At 41.1% G+C, this 16,061-nt stretch overlaps 1 protein-coding gene across 4 annotated transcripts in view; it reads right to left on the bottom strand.

Moving 5' to 3' along the window:
• The window catches only part of myripb (myosin VIIA and Rab interacting protein b), a 114,821-nt gene that overhangs the window by 57,797 nt on the left and 40,963 nt on the right, over nt 1–16,061 (bottom strand). For all 4 annotated transcript variants that reach the window (XM_044340048.1, XM_044340047.1, XM_044340049.1 and 1 more), the window contains exon 3: nt 2,448–2,669. In XM_044340048.1, coding sequence (XP_044195983.1) covers nt 2,448–2,669 — 222 coding nt within the window. The remainder of the gene's footprint in view (nt 1–2,447; nt 2,670–16,061) is intronic.

Genomic DNA, 16,061 nt, shown 5'->3' with positions numbered 1-16,061 from the left:
TAACATTAAACCAATCAACTACAGCTGCTCATATGAGTAATTGACATACATACAGTATAATCAATCCACGTGCTCACATGTCTGTATGCTTGAAGGCATTTGTCCGTGTCCATACACTCTTGTTTGCACTCGTGTGTGAGTGGGTGACTTAGAACTCTGAGTGTCTCCATGTGTGCGATGATTACAAATCTGCTCTCCTTGGACGGATCACAGTTGTGAGCAGCATGGCCGAGCTACTGTGAGTGTTGACGTACAGCCGGCGCATGTGAGTGAGACCATTTGGCGGTCTGTTCCTATTGTGAATTGATGATTTTGCATTTAAAGTCAGCAGAACACCTTTAGAAATTACACAAAAAGAGCCAAAAAACACTGACATGCAAGAGAGAAAAACACTGATAAGTTGATTTTTTTTTTTTTTTTTTTTTAAATCAATGAATACAGTAAATTAGATTTATTTTTTTATTCTTTTTGTATTTTGTACTGCACAAGATCCTCTTATTAAGGAGCCCTCTGCAGTTATTTCCCAACAGTTACAGTCCATTGAGCATCAAATCAATGCTTTTTCTTTACAAACATCTACAGTATATTGCTGTAATAGCCATTTTCAAAATGTTTTGGGCTTCTCTAGCCTCAAGCTAACACATGTGCAAGCTGTAAATCACTGTTCCAAATGACACAACTCCACCCAGAGAGAGTAATTCATGCTAAAACCAGATTTAAGCCTGGTTAATGCGCTAATGAAAAGTGCTGTATTTATATGTCGCTGGTAGACGGCAATGTTGTGACATCAGGCCCATCTGTGACTCAGTCTAAACCCCTAATGAGAACATTACTGAGCCCCAGGCAGAGACACACACAGGGAGAAAGATAGAGAGAAAGTAATAGAGGGAGAGAGAGATGATCGATGCAAACCTCGCCACCTCTTTTGACTGCTATCATCCTTTCCCCTCCTCCTCCTCTTCTCCCGTCTCCTCCTGCTCCTCCCTCCTCCCTCCTGTCTTATATACACCAGGACTCGGGGCAGCGGGTCTAACTCAATATACCGTGCAGCAAAAATCAATGAAAGACAGAAAGAGATGGTGCGAGGGGATTGAGGGGAAGGAACAGGGCCAAGCAGAGGGGCAACACATTTTTTGGACAGCTTTGTTATGTTCTGCAATGCTGTCCACCTCAACCTCTCCACGTTCGCACACACACAGCCAGGAGAATCAAAAAACGCACCACCGCTCACATAAACACCTGTTTCTCTATCTTTTTGATGTCATTAAAAGATCACAACAAAAATCACACCTGCGGACATGTGAAATATCATATTGTATTTTTCACAAATACATTAGCACCCGACAGCAGACGCTCAAGTGTGACAGTAAACAATGGCACATATAGACGCTCATACTTGACATATGCAATCTCATTATATGCATATTCACACATCTAGTATTCCAAGCCTGCAGTTGATTTTGCTTTAAACACATGAATCCAGCACAGAGAATGACAATAATGTTTCCAACACCCCACCCTGCCTAGACAGCAAGAGCTCAATATTCATCAAATGGTGAGTCGGACCACTAGAACAACTCCCAAGGCTTTGGACACATGCATGCATAAACAGTCTTAACAGACAAACAAACACACGCAGTCACACACAGTTCCGCAACACACATTTGCAAATATAACCAGCTGTAGCTCATTCCCCCAGCACTTTCTGCTCCTCAGATTGTTTTCTCTTGTTGAATAATGTACATTCCTTTATTTTCCCTAAAAGCCAGATGTCTAGTGTGTGAGACCAGGGGACACAAAACAAGCAGGAGGAAATCAAAAAAAAAAAAAAAATATTAAGAACATAAAGATTTCCCACAAGAAATCAGAGTTGTACGTCAAAAATCCAAAAGCTTGAATCCTGATCATTTATCTCCCCTGCCCTTCTGCGTATCCGTCTCTCTCCAGCAGTGTATATTTTCACATTTCCTCCCCTCTTCTACAACCCTTTTCATTATCGTCTCCTTCAGTGGCCCCATATCTTCTCCCTTCTTTGCTGTACAACTACCAAGGATGTTAAAAGAGCTGAAAACATTCATTCCCATTAAAAATGAATACAGAGTTGGGAGCTCAAACAAGTAATAAAACAAAATCCTGAAAACACCCATCCTCCCAGCGCTTACTCTGTCAAAGTCCTCCATCCCTCTTATTCATTCACTTTTTTTCCCCTCACATCTGTCTCCTACTGTGCCCATGTTCCCTCACACCTCCTCCTTTCTTATTCCCTTCATAAATGTCCCCCTTTTTTTTTAATCTTCCATCCCAATTATTCTCCCTACTTCACCGCCCTCCAGTCTACCAATTCACAGCTTCTCCCGTATCTCCAGTCCCCCCCATTCATTCCTCTGCTATTACTCTAATCTCTCCGCCGCCGGTGTGTATGTGAATGTGTGTGTGAAAATGCTAACCTGCCCTTCTGGCATGCGGAGCAGAGCCAGGCTTTGTCCCTCTTGTTGTAGGTGCAGCAGGTCTTGCAGACGTTGTACTGGCAGTCCAGGCACTGGCGCTTGGGGTTGAGCAGGAAGGTGAAGGGCGCGCAGCAGCGGATGCAGCAGTGTTCGTTGAAGCGGTGCTGCTTGGAGAGGATAGAGCATCTGCTGCCTTCCTCCGCCAGCTCCTGCTTCATCTCACTGAAACCGAGATAGAGAGAGAGAGAGTGTGGGGGGGGGGGGGGGGGGGGGAGGACAGGAGGGGGAGGGAGGAGAGAGAGCGAGAGGGTGGTGAGTGTCTAGTCGAGAGGTAGAATGTGAAAACGGTGGAGGATGGTGATGCGGAATAATTGGAGATGCTGAGGCAAATGAAAATTTAAAAAGGTGTGTGTGGGGGGTATTAAAACAAGAAGAGGGGAGGGCAGAAGGGGGTCATGGGTTTGTTGAAAACCCTGCTCCTCTTCGTTTCTCTCTCTCTTTCTCTCACTCTCGTAACACTGATTTTGTGGAATTAACGTGATGGCTGACATTTCAATTTGGGAGAACCTGTCATGCCTTGTTTGCCCACATTAGTCAAAAACACAGCTGAGGGGAGCACGGCATGCACGTCCTCTGCATCCTCTGACGACAAAGCATAGCACCTCTGTTGAATTAAGGCACAGGCGGCATTATGAAAACATGGATAATGATGGTAAATTGGTATAAATAGTGCTACTACTAAATTGAAGGTCAGTTGCTGGAGATTTTACACAAACTAGCCTGGGAGAAAAACAGCAGTGATGAAAAGCTTACAGTCATAATGGGGAGCCATTTGGGCTTCAGTCCAAAAATTATAGTTTTAAACTACAGCCATGAAGGCGCACTAAAGAGCGGCAGAACCTCACTAATCTTAACGCCTCAGAGAATAGCTCAGACTAATGAACTATTAGGATTATAGATTGAAATAGTTGACCAAAGCTAGTTCAAAAATCAAATAAAATCCACAACTCACACTGAAATTCCAACAGCTGCATATACGACTGACAAGTAAGGTTTGATATTCAAGGTAAAAGAAAAAGAGAGACAGGTTAATAAGGGCTGTTAATCAGTGTTTTAACCAGCAAAGCAGCCTTGCTATCTGAGGCCTGTACTCAACTGTTCACATAAATTATGTACATGGGTTTTTCCTCAGTAGGATTTGTGCTGACTGAGCAATGCACCACAAGCAGAGGCTAGAATAAATTATGTAATGGTTTGCATTTATATCATAAACCTATCATCATCAGTACACATCGCACTGGGGTCAATTAGATTTAAAATAATACACACGGGAGCTTAAGTAACACACTTATTTGTGTTTACACTGTTGCCCATCAGTTGTCATTAGGCGTGAATGGAGGCTGAGATGTAGAAATGGAGCTGTTGCTGCTGCTGGGAAGGTGTGAAAGTGGGTTCAGCACGAATGGGCAGTGAGTAAATTATTCAAGCTGCTCCTCTATACACTACAAACAGCCAGGTTATAGCCCAGAGTGTGTTCACTGATCCTACAGATACACAGCAGATGCCATTTACAGAATATGTGAAAAGACATGCACACAACACAGACAAAAATAATATTTTTCAAACAGAGACAACAAGCAATCCTGTCTGAACACAGTGATACATGCAACACGTGGATGTAAAAGGTACTATAAATTGTGTAGGTGTCCCTATCTCGACTCATCCACCAAGTCATACATAGAAAATTAAGTGTGTGGTAAAACAGTGTGCTGAATGCAGCATATTGTGAATTTCCTGTGTGTACGTGGAGCCAGCAGGGGCATCGCAATCTCCCGCTTCCCTAAGTTATTAACGCTGCTCCTCAAGCAGATCCTCTGCTGCCTTGCTGATTGCTTTTCATATGCATCATTAGATGCAGCATATTAACAAGACGAACAAACCATTCATATACAGTGTCATGTGAGATTGGGAGGGAGTTGGGGTGGGGGTGTGAGGGTTGAAGGGCAGTGGTTGGCATATATACTGACACACTTGTAATATACCAAGATGATCAAAAGGGGTTTCATATCTTGTGTTCACATGCAAGGTCACAGCTGCTGGGAAACGGAGGCCAAAATTAAATTAAAACTATTTAAATGAACCTACAGTAAGAGAACATAAATGCAGCATCAAAAATCCAACATCCAAGCTAAATACTGTATATACAGCATACATTTATATCTCAATAACTGGAAGAAGCCATTGCCTGGAAATGATTTCCTTCAGCTCTGATTAGGATCAGGATCTATTTTCTCTCTGTCTGTCTGTGATACGGTTTAATGAACAGCCCAGTTAGATAATGGCTAGCTCCAGCCGTTTAATTAAATAAGTGGGCAAATGTACACATATATCCAAGGACAGGGGGAAGGGAGGGGTGGGGGGTGTCATGCATGGCATCCCTTCACATTAACTCACATCTCCGTTAATGAGACATGAAAATCTGTGCTCATCTCGCAGCCGTGGCTGTAGTTACATGTGGGTTATACAGGTGCCAGGAAGGTACAATTAGCTCGTAAGAAATAACACTAGTCGATTAACGAGGAGACTTTTTGCACTACAGGAATTTGTAATGTTATCAGGCTTTTATGGCTACTAATTCTTACCATTTAACATTCAACCAGACACAGCTTACATCACCAGTACAGATAATGTCTGAGATACTTAAAGAGGAATCATGAAATGCTACTGAATGCTAAGCTATGCAATGGACCTTGAAGTGTTTGTTCGCACACACACACACATGCACACACAGTACACTCCAGTTAAACCTTTCCTATCAAGTGCTTCATATTTCATTTAATAATGAACTTATTAACATTCACACTTTAATCTTCAGGTCAAAGCAAAAGCACAAAATTTTATTTATTTAACAAGGTTGATTATTCAATTAAATAAAATTTGTTCAATACACACTGTAATTCTGTTTGGTAATGGTTGACTTAAGGGCTGTAACTAACAATTATTTTCATTGTGGATTAAACTGCCAACAATTTTCTCAATTCATCAATTCATCCTTTTCTAAATAAAATGTCAAAAAATGGTGAAAAAGGCCAATTATAACTTCCCAGAGCCCAAGGTGACATACTCGAATTGCTTGTTTTGTCTGACCAACAGCACAAAACCCAAAGACGTTCATGTTAAGATGATATAAATCAGAGAAAAGTAGCAAATCCTGACTGCATTTTTGGTTGTAAAATGACTGAAACATTTAATCAATTATTAAAATAGCTGTATATTAATTTTCTGTTGATCAACTGTTTTGGCTCCAGTGAGCTTTTACCCATGAGCCACATTTGAGCAGTTCAACACCAAATCATTATCTTTGTTCCTGTGGGATACACTGCTACAAGTACAGGACACACAGGGAAAGTGAGGACAATGGGGAATTTTGATTAAATTCTCTTCATTCTGCGTCTGCTAAATGCTTTACAAGAATACAGTGCAAGTGCAAGGACTGCAGACAAAGGCAGCCATTAAACGCATAATATATAATTTCAGCCGCTAGGGGTCTCTCAATCAAAACAATAACGAAAGATGGAGTGTGATGATGGTGTGAAGTAGCAAGGGATCATGGGAGTTGTTGTCTTCGTTGTTAAATAACCAGCTTCACCAGGATAGGATTACGCCAGTGTTAATCGTTCAGGACGTTTTTACCAGGAGCCGAATTACCCGCGGAGGTCTCCTCCTCTCCAGAACAAACGGACCCAGTTATTACAGGTAAAAACACTGAATAAAGCTGTTTCACCTAAAAAAAAAAATTGGTGTTTCTCCGACTATGTATGGCGACCACTGGACGTCTGTTAGCCGAGCTGCTTCTAACACTTGTTTGGTTTATTTCTCTTATAACTTAAGATCCAGACGTTCAGCCGGTTTATCCCAGGAGCCAAATTATCCGCAGAAGTCTCCTCCTATCTAAAGACAAACGTACACGCAGATTAAAATCATTAAAATACTAATTAAAGCTGTTTTACCTAAAAAAATCAGCATTTCTCCGACGATGTACAGCGACCACCGGACTTCCTGGGGGCGCTATTAGCCGAGATGCTGCTAACGTTTGCCCAGTTTATTTCTCTGAAGAAAGATCCAGACGTCCAATGACTAAAATCCTTCTTCCGGTTAAAAGATACAGTTAAAAATGACTTAAATTTATCATGAAAATGTGGCTTAAAACTGAATAAAAGTCCATTTATAACAGTTTCTGTGGAACAACTACAACGCCGATGTATTATCTTGTATTTGTGTAAGTTACTCTTTGATAGACGCCATTGTAGCGGACAAACACAGCGCCGCCATACGCATCTCATGCTTGTTTACTCTTTGGTAGGGGAGGTATGACGCCATTGACATGCGACCAAATGAAACGGTCCGTTACTTTGATTAAATTACAGATTTCTCTGGGTTTGAAAATTGTTGGAAACATTTGGGATAATGTATGTACACAACTCAACAAAATATATAACATAGGTCTAGTTGTTTTTAGACATTTTAATGTGGCATAATCACATATTATACCTTTAAATTACATTAGACAATAGTCAAAGCATATGCAGATTGTGCCCAGCTACAGCCCTGTATCTCACAAAAACTCATCTTTTTTCATATCACTTAACATGTTTATTAGACAGATAATCACTCAAGCCTTGTTTAATATCAACATGATTAACTGCATTTGCTCTGGACAAAATATGAGCAACACAAAGTTCTGCAGATGCTGGAAGTTTGCAAGAAACCAAACTCTTGAATTAAAAATGATTGATTATGCAAATCAGTTACTGCAGTGCATGTGTCGTGGGTACAGTGGGTTTAACAGCGATACAAGCTGAATACCAATTCATTTTGTTATTTAAAACCAGTCTGTGGATTTAATGATATGCAGCACATTTCTGACAGCCTGTCACTCCTGGCAAATATTATTTGTGCTGAAGATCTATTAACTCGGCTCTCTCTCATCTCTCTTTCGTTTTCCATCAAGTCTGCCCTGCTTCTCCTTCCTCACTGTCTCTCTCTGTGTCTGCTAGCGATCTATTAACATAGCTATTTTTCAGAGTCCCCTCATTTCTCCTTCTCCTTATAGTCCATTTTTCTCTCTTGCTTTCAGCTGACACAGGAGGCAGTGCCTATAAGCTCAAGGTTCCTGGTAAACTTATGGTCAGATTTGTAATTAAGATAATGGCATTTTGAGGTCCAGCTGTGCAGCCTAGCCAGAAAACAAAAACAAAGCAGGGTTTTTTTTTTTTTAATGATGTATCGCCCTCATGGCAGCTGTTGTGTTGCTCAGCGCAGCACTTCAGAGTTATAGCTCTCAAAACTGATGATGCTGACCAACACACAACCAGAAGGCAGTGTGATGAATCATCTCAGGTGCAAAGGAAATACTATTGTGTTTAGAATATGTTATTTCATTGTAATTAGTGTTTATAGTAACCAATACAACCTTACAGTATGTACTCGCTTATGGACTTATTTCAAGAGGAGATGTATAAGTGTGTGAATTCGTTGCACATAACATCATTCTTTTATACAAGAAAAAGCAGCTTCCCTGCATCACTGTAATTACACCAGACAATAAGAATGCTAAAAAGACCAAGAAACCAAACATTTCTGGTCCTAAAGCAATGGCAGCATCTCTGAGAAAGTGATAGCACGAGAGTATCCATCTTTCAGTATACAAGGCTGTTGCAACAGCAATCAGTAGCCATATTGTGGCTATGAAAACAGATATTTCTGGAGATTCAATTAGCTGCATTTGTAAGTAATGAGTGATTAGAATAACAGCTTCATAACAGCATATTATTAGCATCTTGAAATGCAGGGTGCTGCATACCTTCGGGTTTTGTGATGCACCAAATAACCCAAGAGCACAGTGCCATCCACCTTCATGCATAAGGGATGGGAATTAATTATTGAGCAAATAGTGAGGGACTATTAAAATCTGCAAGGGCACAAATCAAACCCTGTTTTGGTAAAGTTAATTCACACTGCACATAGGTTTTTCTGCATGGTAGGGATATATGTTCATTTACACAAGCGTACATAACTGCACACAATACCCAGGATGCTATGCAGGGAACACAATTAAGAGGGAAAAAAGACACATAGAGGAGATATTTTAGAAAAGAGAGAGCGCCATGTTGGAGTAATATTAACCCAGTGATAGTGTAGCTGAGGAGAGGATCCTGGAGAGAATGAGCATACAATAGCAGAGAGTCTTTGATCAGCACTTTGATCTGCCTGCTGCAGTGGAAACCCACAACACCAGCATCTACTGTTCACCATTACAGCAGTAAATCATACAAGAGGGACATGAGAGCACACCTGGGTGATTTAGTGAGTGCGTGTGCGTTCTTGTGTGTGATTATTGATCTGGGTCGATGTGCATTTTCAAGTATACAGTAGCCAAATGCACTTGGTAATTGTGAATTGATCGAGGGCTTCCTGAACGCTTAAGGTTATTTTAATTGAAAATGGGCAATTTCAAGTGTGAACATTTTCAGTTTCTGTGTGTGTGCGCACTAAGCTGAAGTCTGTACGAATTTGTTGGGATTTTTCCTGCTGTTATTTGGCCTGAAGTGACATATTAACACACTGTGTTGGTGTGCGCGTGCCTGTGAGTGTCTGTTATGTATGTGCGCACGCATGCATTTTTATCTTTGCCTTACCCTGTGTGCATTAGAGCTGGAAGAATTTTTATGTGCTCTGGGGTGAGAAAATTTTGTCTCAATCAAAGCTAAAATTTGCATTTGGACCCCGACTGGGTGAAGCTGAGTTGAGTGAACCACAGTAGACAACTCTCTTTCTCCTCTGCAATGCAGTGGCAGACTGGCAAGCGGGTCATAAATTTCAAGGTAGTGGGTTTCTGTTGCTCGACTATTGCTGTTGATTAAAGAGCAGGTGTAGGGAGACCGGTGAGTTGAGATGAAATCATATGACTTGTAGGTAGGCAGGGGAGATGTCTCTCATCTGAAAATGATTACTACTTCCTTCATACAGATGTTTTTTTTTTCAATGCATAAAAAGATCCAGAGATTTCCAGTCAGAAAAAAAGTTTACACATAAAAACATTCTAAAGTTAATATCCTTCTCTCTTCTCCCTCTGTGGCGAGTTATCTTTACAATCCCTGACAACTCAGTAATTAACTGATTAAATAATAACAGATAGCTTTGTCACATTTCAGCAACAGGTTATTGAAAAGTTGTAATGCACTTTGTATTGCCATGAGAGCTAAGAACTACTTAGAACTACTGCACCAAAACTTTCTTCACTCTGAACAGAACAACTTATTTAACTCTACATCCACACTCTCATCCATGAGAGGTTTGATAAACAGCAGTTCTGACCGACTTTTGAAAATCAGTGAAAGCACACAGTATCTCTGACAACAGAGAAGAGGTTTGAGCCGGGATGCAGCCATCAACGTAATTTGTTTTCTAGCCAGTGCCGTCTGTAAAATCAAGGGACTGAGTGACTTGAAATGATGGAGAGATGTAATCACAGTAGGTCGTCATCTTCCTCCAAACTCTCCTGGCTGACATGTGGACGACTCCTGCATTCATCTAAACACAATGGAGCTTACAGTATATCACATTTATTGTAGCAATGATGACCGGGGGGCAACTTTACTGTAATTTACATATGAACTTCATTTTAACTTTTACTTCATCACAATTAATTTCCCTTCAGCAACACATACATGAATTACAATAAGTGATCTTTATACTTAAAAAAAATAAAATAAAATTTTGCTTCTGTCTTATTCACTGCTAGCAAAGGGAAAGAAAGTAAAAAAAAATAGTCCTCAGACTGCAAACGTATTTTACAAGAGAACTACTGATAAGGAAACAGACCCTGAATAGCATTATTAAAGTGGAAAAATGAATAAAAGTAAACTTGCACTGGGTTAGACAATTAACTAAAGGATACAGTACGGAGGCTGGAGAATACTAATATTAAACAACTTAAAAAGTTCCCCAACCTTCAATCTTTTGAACTTAGTTTTCAGCATTCACAGTATTATTTAAATATTTTATTGGGATAAAAACCTAGTTTTAAACATTGAGCTCAAACTTCTTTGTATTTTGAGTGGGGATGTGACTAATTTATACAGCATACATTATTAATCATGTTCATTTTTCTGTGGTGGCCTTGGTGTGCTTTATTCATCCACTGCATGAATAAAGAGGAAACACAGGCTCGCTCTCTCGTCTCTCTGTTTTGCCGCTACTTCCCTCTCTCATCTTCAAACCGAATACTACGCTGAAAAACAGGCACAGTGGTTGCTTTTAATGAGCAATGTGTCTTCTGTGTCTGAGCTCACCTGCCTCTATCATTCTGCAGGTAAGTGTCTGAAGAGCTCAGTGTGACCACAGCAGGGATGCTGTGATGCTGCTGCTGCTGCTCCCTCTCCTTTCCACAGTAAAATGAACTACAGTATGAAAGTTCATAAAGCTATTAGAGCACACATACATAGACTCAGATCTCACATACTGTCATAGCCAAGCGGCAACTACCACGGCTTGAGGCTGAAGCCAATTTGGAAGTTCCTTAAAATGCGATGCCATCGACTCAAGATGATGGCTCCAAAAAATCCCTGGCACCAATTAACTCCCATTCAAAATACGTCAATGAGTCAGTATGGTTTCTCAATTGCTGTGCCGATGGTCATTTTGGAAATTACTGCTCCATTAATAAGATTTGAAAACATAGTTGGCTTTGATGTCTGCCGTGTGGACATTGATTGACAGCTTTGATTGACAGTTGGCTAACCTGCTGCTCTCCTCAGCTCTGGGATTCAGACTATTGTTGCAATATTTCAGTAAGTTTAATGTCACTTGATACTTGCTGTATCAATGTACTTGCTGTACCATGCTTGTTATGGCTCCATAAGCAGCAACTCTGGGCTTCAAACTGACTCCAATGCAAACCAATAGGTGACGTCACACCTCACTATGTCCATCTTTATATGCAGTCTTTGGTCATAGCAGCAATACATCCCATAAGTATTCAGTTCCCCTTTAAATGTCAAAAACAGTCCCCTCCTAGTGTGTGACAGCCTGCTGCTTATCTCGGTCCTTCTGCATGTGTGTGTGTGTGAAAGAGAGAGAGAGACATGATTATATGCAATATATTCCTTGCCATTCTGCTCTGTATGTCTAGAATCCTAAACATCTGTGTCTGCATACAGTGCAGCACATTTTTGTGTTTGCTCACCCTGTAACTGAGGAATGATGCACAGCATTATACTGAATGTCTATAAGAGAACCGTGACATGCTATAAGGGTAATACCTTGCATGTCAAATCCTCCTAAAGAACTTAAAGAACGAAAGAGCCCACCCCCCTCCTGAACCCCCGGTTAGTTTTTTTTTCTCCCCACAGGGATTCATTCTTGAAGCATCACCAAGCACATATAAAGACCTGCTCCATCTCTTCACATACATCACATCAAACCTGCAGGCTTTCCAGCCCGTTGAGCTAAGAGGCATGTTAGTAAACACTGGAAAAAAAAGACACATATGTGCACATGTAAGCGTGAATGGATGAACATGTACAAAGATGTGCACCCATATGAAAGACGCACTGGGACATTCGGTGAGTGATGGTGCTCTCCCTACAGGGACACAAAGGCACAGTCCATGTAAATACTATGATGCACGGCAGGAAACATGGATAGAAAGAGGAAGAGAGAGGTGAACACTATCTATGTCATTCACAGCACTGTTTTAAACTAATTATTGATTTTCACAGCACTTACAGCTTTAATTGACAGGATTAGTATAATCTGATTTTAATTTAAAAAGTTGGCACCCATACTCACTATTGACTTTTACAGTGAGTGTGTACATATTGTAGAGTAATAATGTTATTTAAGCATATGCATATAGTGGGAGTGTTAATATTGACATGGCCAAATGCATTTTTAATGTTGAGTTTACCCACAGCTTTATGGCAAAGATATAGCGGTTATTAAAGGCTATATGCAGTAGAAGAATCAATTACACACTGCTTCCAGGCAGATTATCAAACTGGCACTGGTTTAAGATAATGTCACGCTCACAGTTAACTCTTTCCTTTCTCCTTTTCAGCCTCATACTTCAGTTCCATTTTTTGCCCTTCCATGATTTCTGTACATGAGCACTTGCTGCCCCCCCCCCCCCCTTTTTTTTTCTTCTTCCTGAGAATTTGTGACTTTATGATACTTTTTAAACCCTGAGTCTTTAGCCTCTTTACTCCTGCTCTACCCCCATCTCCTCTCCTCTCTATGAACCCGGGCTGAAATGAAGCCTTGGGGTGATGGTGAGACTTTTCTCTGAACTGACTTCAGCTCGCGACGATTATCCAACGGGCCGATAATGAGCCCTCACTTTGGGAAACAATCCAAGTCAAATGTGTGCTCTGCTGATAACGGTTCCAATCAGAATGGCCTGCCCGCGTGGCAACTATGTGAGAAAATGAGAGAGCGATAAAGAAGGGTGAGAAAATAACGTGCATACCGCAAACTCAGCAAGGTGCTGAGATAATTTGGATGTGAGGGAATTCAGTTTTGCATGCTGATATAATTGTTTTGACCCTGCAATTACTCATTATTGACAGACTGAAATGAAAGAGAGTCATCCCTGTTTAATTCGACCATCCTTTCTCTGTGATGGGCGCAATCATTTTCCAGAAAATTGAAGCTGGAGCAGTTCACAAGATTTCCTCTGTGTCAAGAGAAAGATGGGCTGCAAAGGTGGACATTTTTACTGTTTTCTGAGATGATGGTTGCAATATTCAATTGCAGACCTCACATCAAAAGCTTCAGAAGAAGCAGAAAGCAAGTAAAGGTCATTTTGTGTGCAGATACTGTATATTTTTTATTTCTTTCTTTTCAACTCTCCTACATGCCCTTACCTCCTTTAATCCATAGCTAAATCCCTGTGCCTCACTTCATCAAACACGTCTATTGAAGCTCCATCAGACCACTTCTCCTCCCTTTCATCCCTTCATCCAATTTCTCCAGCTGTATCTCAGATTAGCAGCTGTAGCCCTACAAGCCTCAGTAACAGGCGCAGATTGTTCTTTCCTCTGCTGAATAATCTCTATTCACACAGGAAAATCAAACGAAATGTGCCCAAAAAAAAAGATGGGGGGGGGGGGCACACATCCAACACCAGTACCACCATCAGGGGGGGAATGAACTGTTTGCAGTGAACGGGAGAGTCAATCTGTTCTTAGGGAGTCACAAGGGAACAATGACAGCCTAAAATATGCCGTCAATATGCTACAGCATGATTCATATACTGTATGTGCTTCATGTAGAGTGAGGCAACAGTTACAGTGATACCCCATCTCTGAACTTCAGACAGCTTCATTTTCCCTTGTACAGCCATGAATTTCTTGCAAATTAAAAAATGTCTTAAAATCCTACTAAAATCTCAATCCACTTCAGCTCCTTTATCTCCCCATTCAGTGATAGTGCTACAGTAGCAATAGCGCTACAATATAGCTGTGTTTCAACAGCAGAAACTTTCCCCATGCACTAAGAAGCTTTTGAGGAACTCAGTTCTTCTACCTGTGTTTCCACCGTAGGGACCAGGGTCTAAATTAAGTTCCAGGGAGATTTTTTTACCCCCAAAGAAGTCCCTGCTCAGGGGGGGAAGTACTTTCCAGATGAACAGGAACTTCGCAGGAATGACTGTCGCTGATTGGTCAAACAGTGGCAAAAACAAGCAGTTTTAGTGGACATACACGAACATACATTGCCTCAAAGGATTACATGGCATCCTATTTCGCAGCTGCTGGCTGCAGCGCTATTGCTTAATACTGGACCAATTTCAAAAATTGTTGTCCCCATTAGCCACTTAGACACTAAATGATGGGAAAATAGGGTTCAGGTTGAAAAATCCCAAAGTGTCCCTTTAAGAGAAGGCCTGGGATAGCCGCCAGGGAGTGAGTGGCTATTTCTGTGGCAACAAAGACGCAGAGCTACAGAGGAGCATCATTCACTGAATTCCCCTGTGATGAGAGGAGAGCTGCATGCGAGGAAAATAAAGAGGAATGAACAAGGAAAAAAGACAGACAGAGAGGAATAATTAGGGGCTGAACCGAGCAGAAGAGAGGAGGGAGTTATTTTTGGGAGATGCCAATTCAATTACAAGGATGGAGATTTGGATGCGGCTCTGACATGATGGGGGCCCCGGGCTCTCATACTGACCGGGACTCCAGATTCCTATTGGATTCTGAGGTGAGGTAGCCTGACTGGCAGCCACAGCTCACCTGCTGTACCTGAACTCTGAGTGAGTGTTGATGAGGTAGTCTATGTGCATCTTTAACAGATATGACACTTGTCACATTACACTGCACATCCACACTGATGCAGACACACACGCACATACATAGATTCTCCTCTTTCTCTGACACACACATCAAATCAATCCATCGCACATGGTCTCAGCACTCTGGGAACACTGGTAGGAGGCCATGTCAATTCCACATACACAGTGACATAGAGACAGAATCAAATCCTCACACAGTTGCAGTGTGCCTGATGCTTGTGTGACACATACTAACATTTTCAGGTGCTGGGGGAGCAGCTTCAGATACAGTATTGAATGTAGAAGACAAGCTATTGATCGCAGCCTGAGAACAGGGAGTATTTGTAACTGCACTTGATTTCAGCACCAGAAGGACCAATAATGACAGAGAGCAGGGAACCAGCTATAGCTTCACATTAAGTAAATTCAACAATGACACGGTGGCAAATGAGTGATCTAGAAATAAGGTCAGAGAAGATGTAATTTAGAAAGAAGTAGAGAAAGAGAGAAAAACCTAACAAACCAAGGTGGAAAGGAACAAATAAAATGGTAAAATGACAATGACTGATTGTCCGTGTAGCTCTGTTTGCTTTTGGATCTGTGTTAACACACCAACAAGCTTAATGCACTTCCCACGGCTGATAGACATGCATATTGGCTTTATGATAATACAATGCGGGTGGCAAATCAATAGAGTCAACATGACAGAGACACTCATACTGTGCTTCACAGTGCATGTCAGGCAGAACGAACTCGCTGCAGGCTATTCACACCTGCAATACGCAAAAAGTAAGATGAAAATATCTCTTTTCACTTTTTCCTATCCATCCACCTGTGAAAAAAAAAAAAAAGTGTCTAAATGTGTCTCAGTGAATCAAATATCCGCTGTACCTGCAGGTACACGCTGGATAGGAAGCGTCAGCTTTTTGCAAAAATTAGTTAAAAATCTTTGGTACACTGGTAGGTGGAATTTAATTTTGAATACAATTTAATCAGATTACAACTCTGAGTTTTATGAGAGCCTGAACTAGTGTACAGGCATTATTTAATTTCAAACATTTCCACACTACATATTCATTTTGTTTTGGCTTTAGTCTTGTAAAAAAGCTTTCTTATACTGGCTGTTGTGAGCTGCAGTGAACTCTCTCATGTTCAAGCATCCTCAGATAACTCAGTAGAAACACTCATAAATACGACTGCCTTAGCTTCAACACACAAACACAAAATATATATGGTATCTAGACAGATTACACCACAGGGACTCCAGGCCACACTGTGGTCCTGTC

This window comes from Thunnus albacares, chromosome 21 (genome assembly GCF_914725855.1).
Source record: "Thunnus albacares chromosome 21, fThuAlb1.1, whole genome shotgun sequence".
Lineage (NCBI taxonomy): Eukaryota > Metazoa > Chordata > Actinopteri > Scombriformes > Scombridae > Thunnus > Thunnus albacares.
Note: the sequence above shows the minus strand (reverse complement) of the source record. Positions and strands in the feature narration are given on the sequence as shown.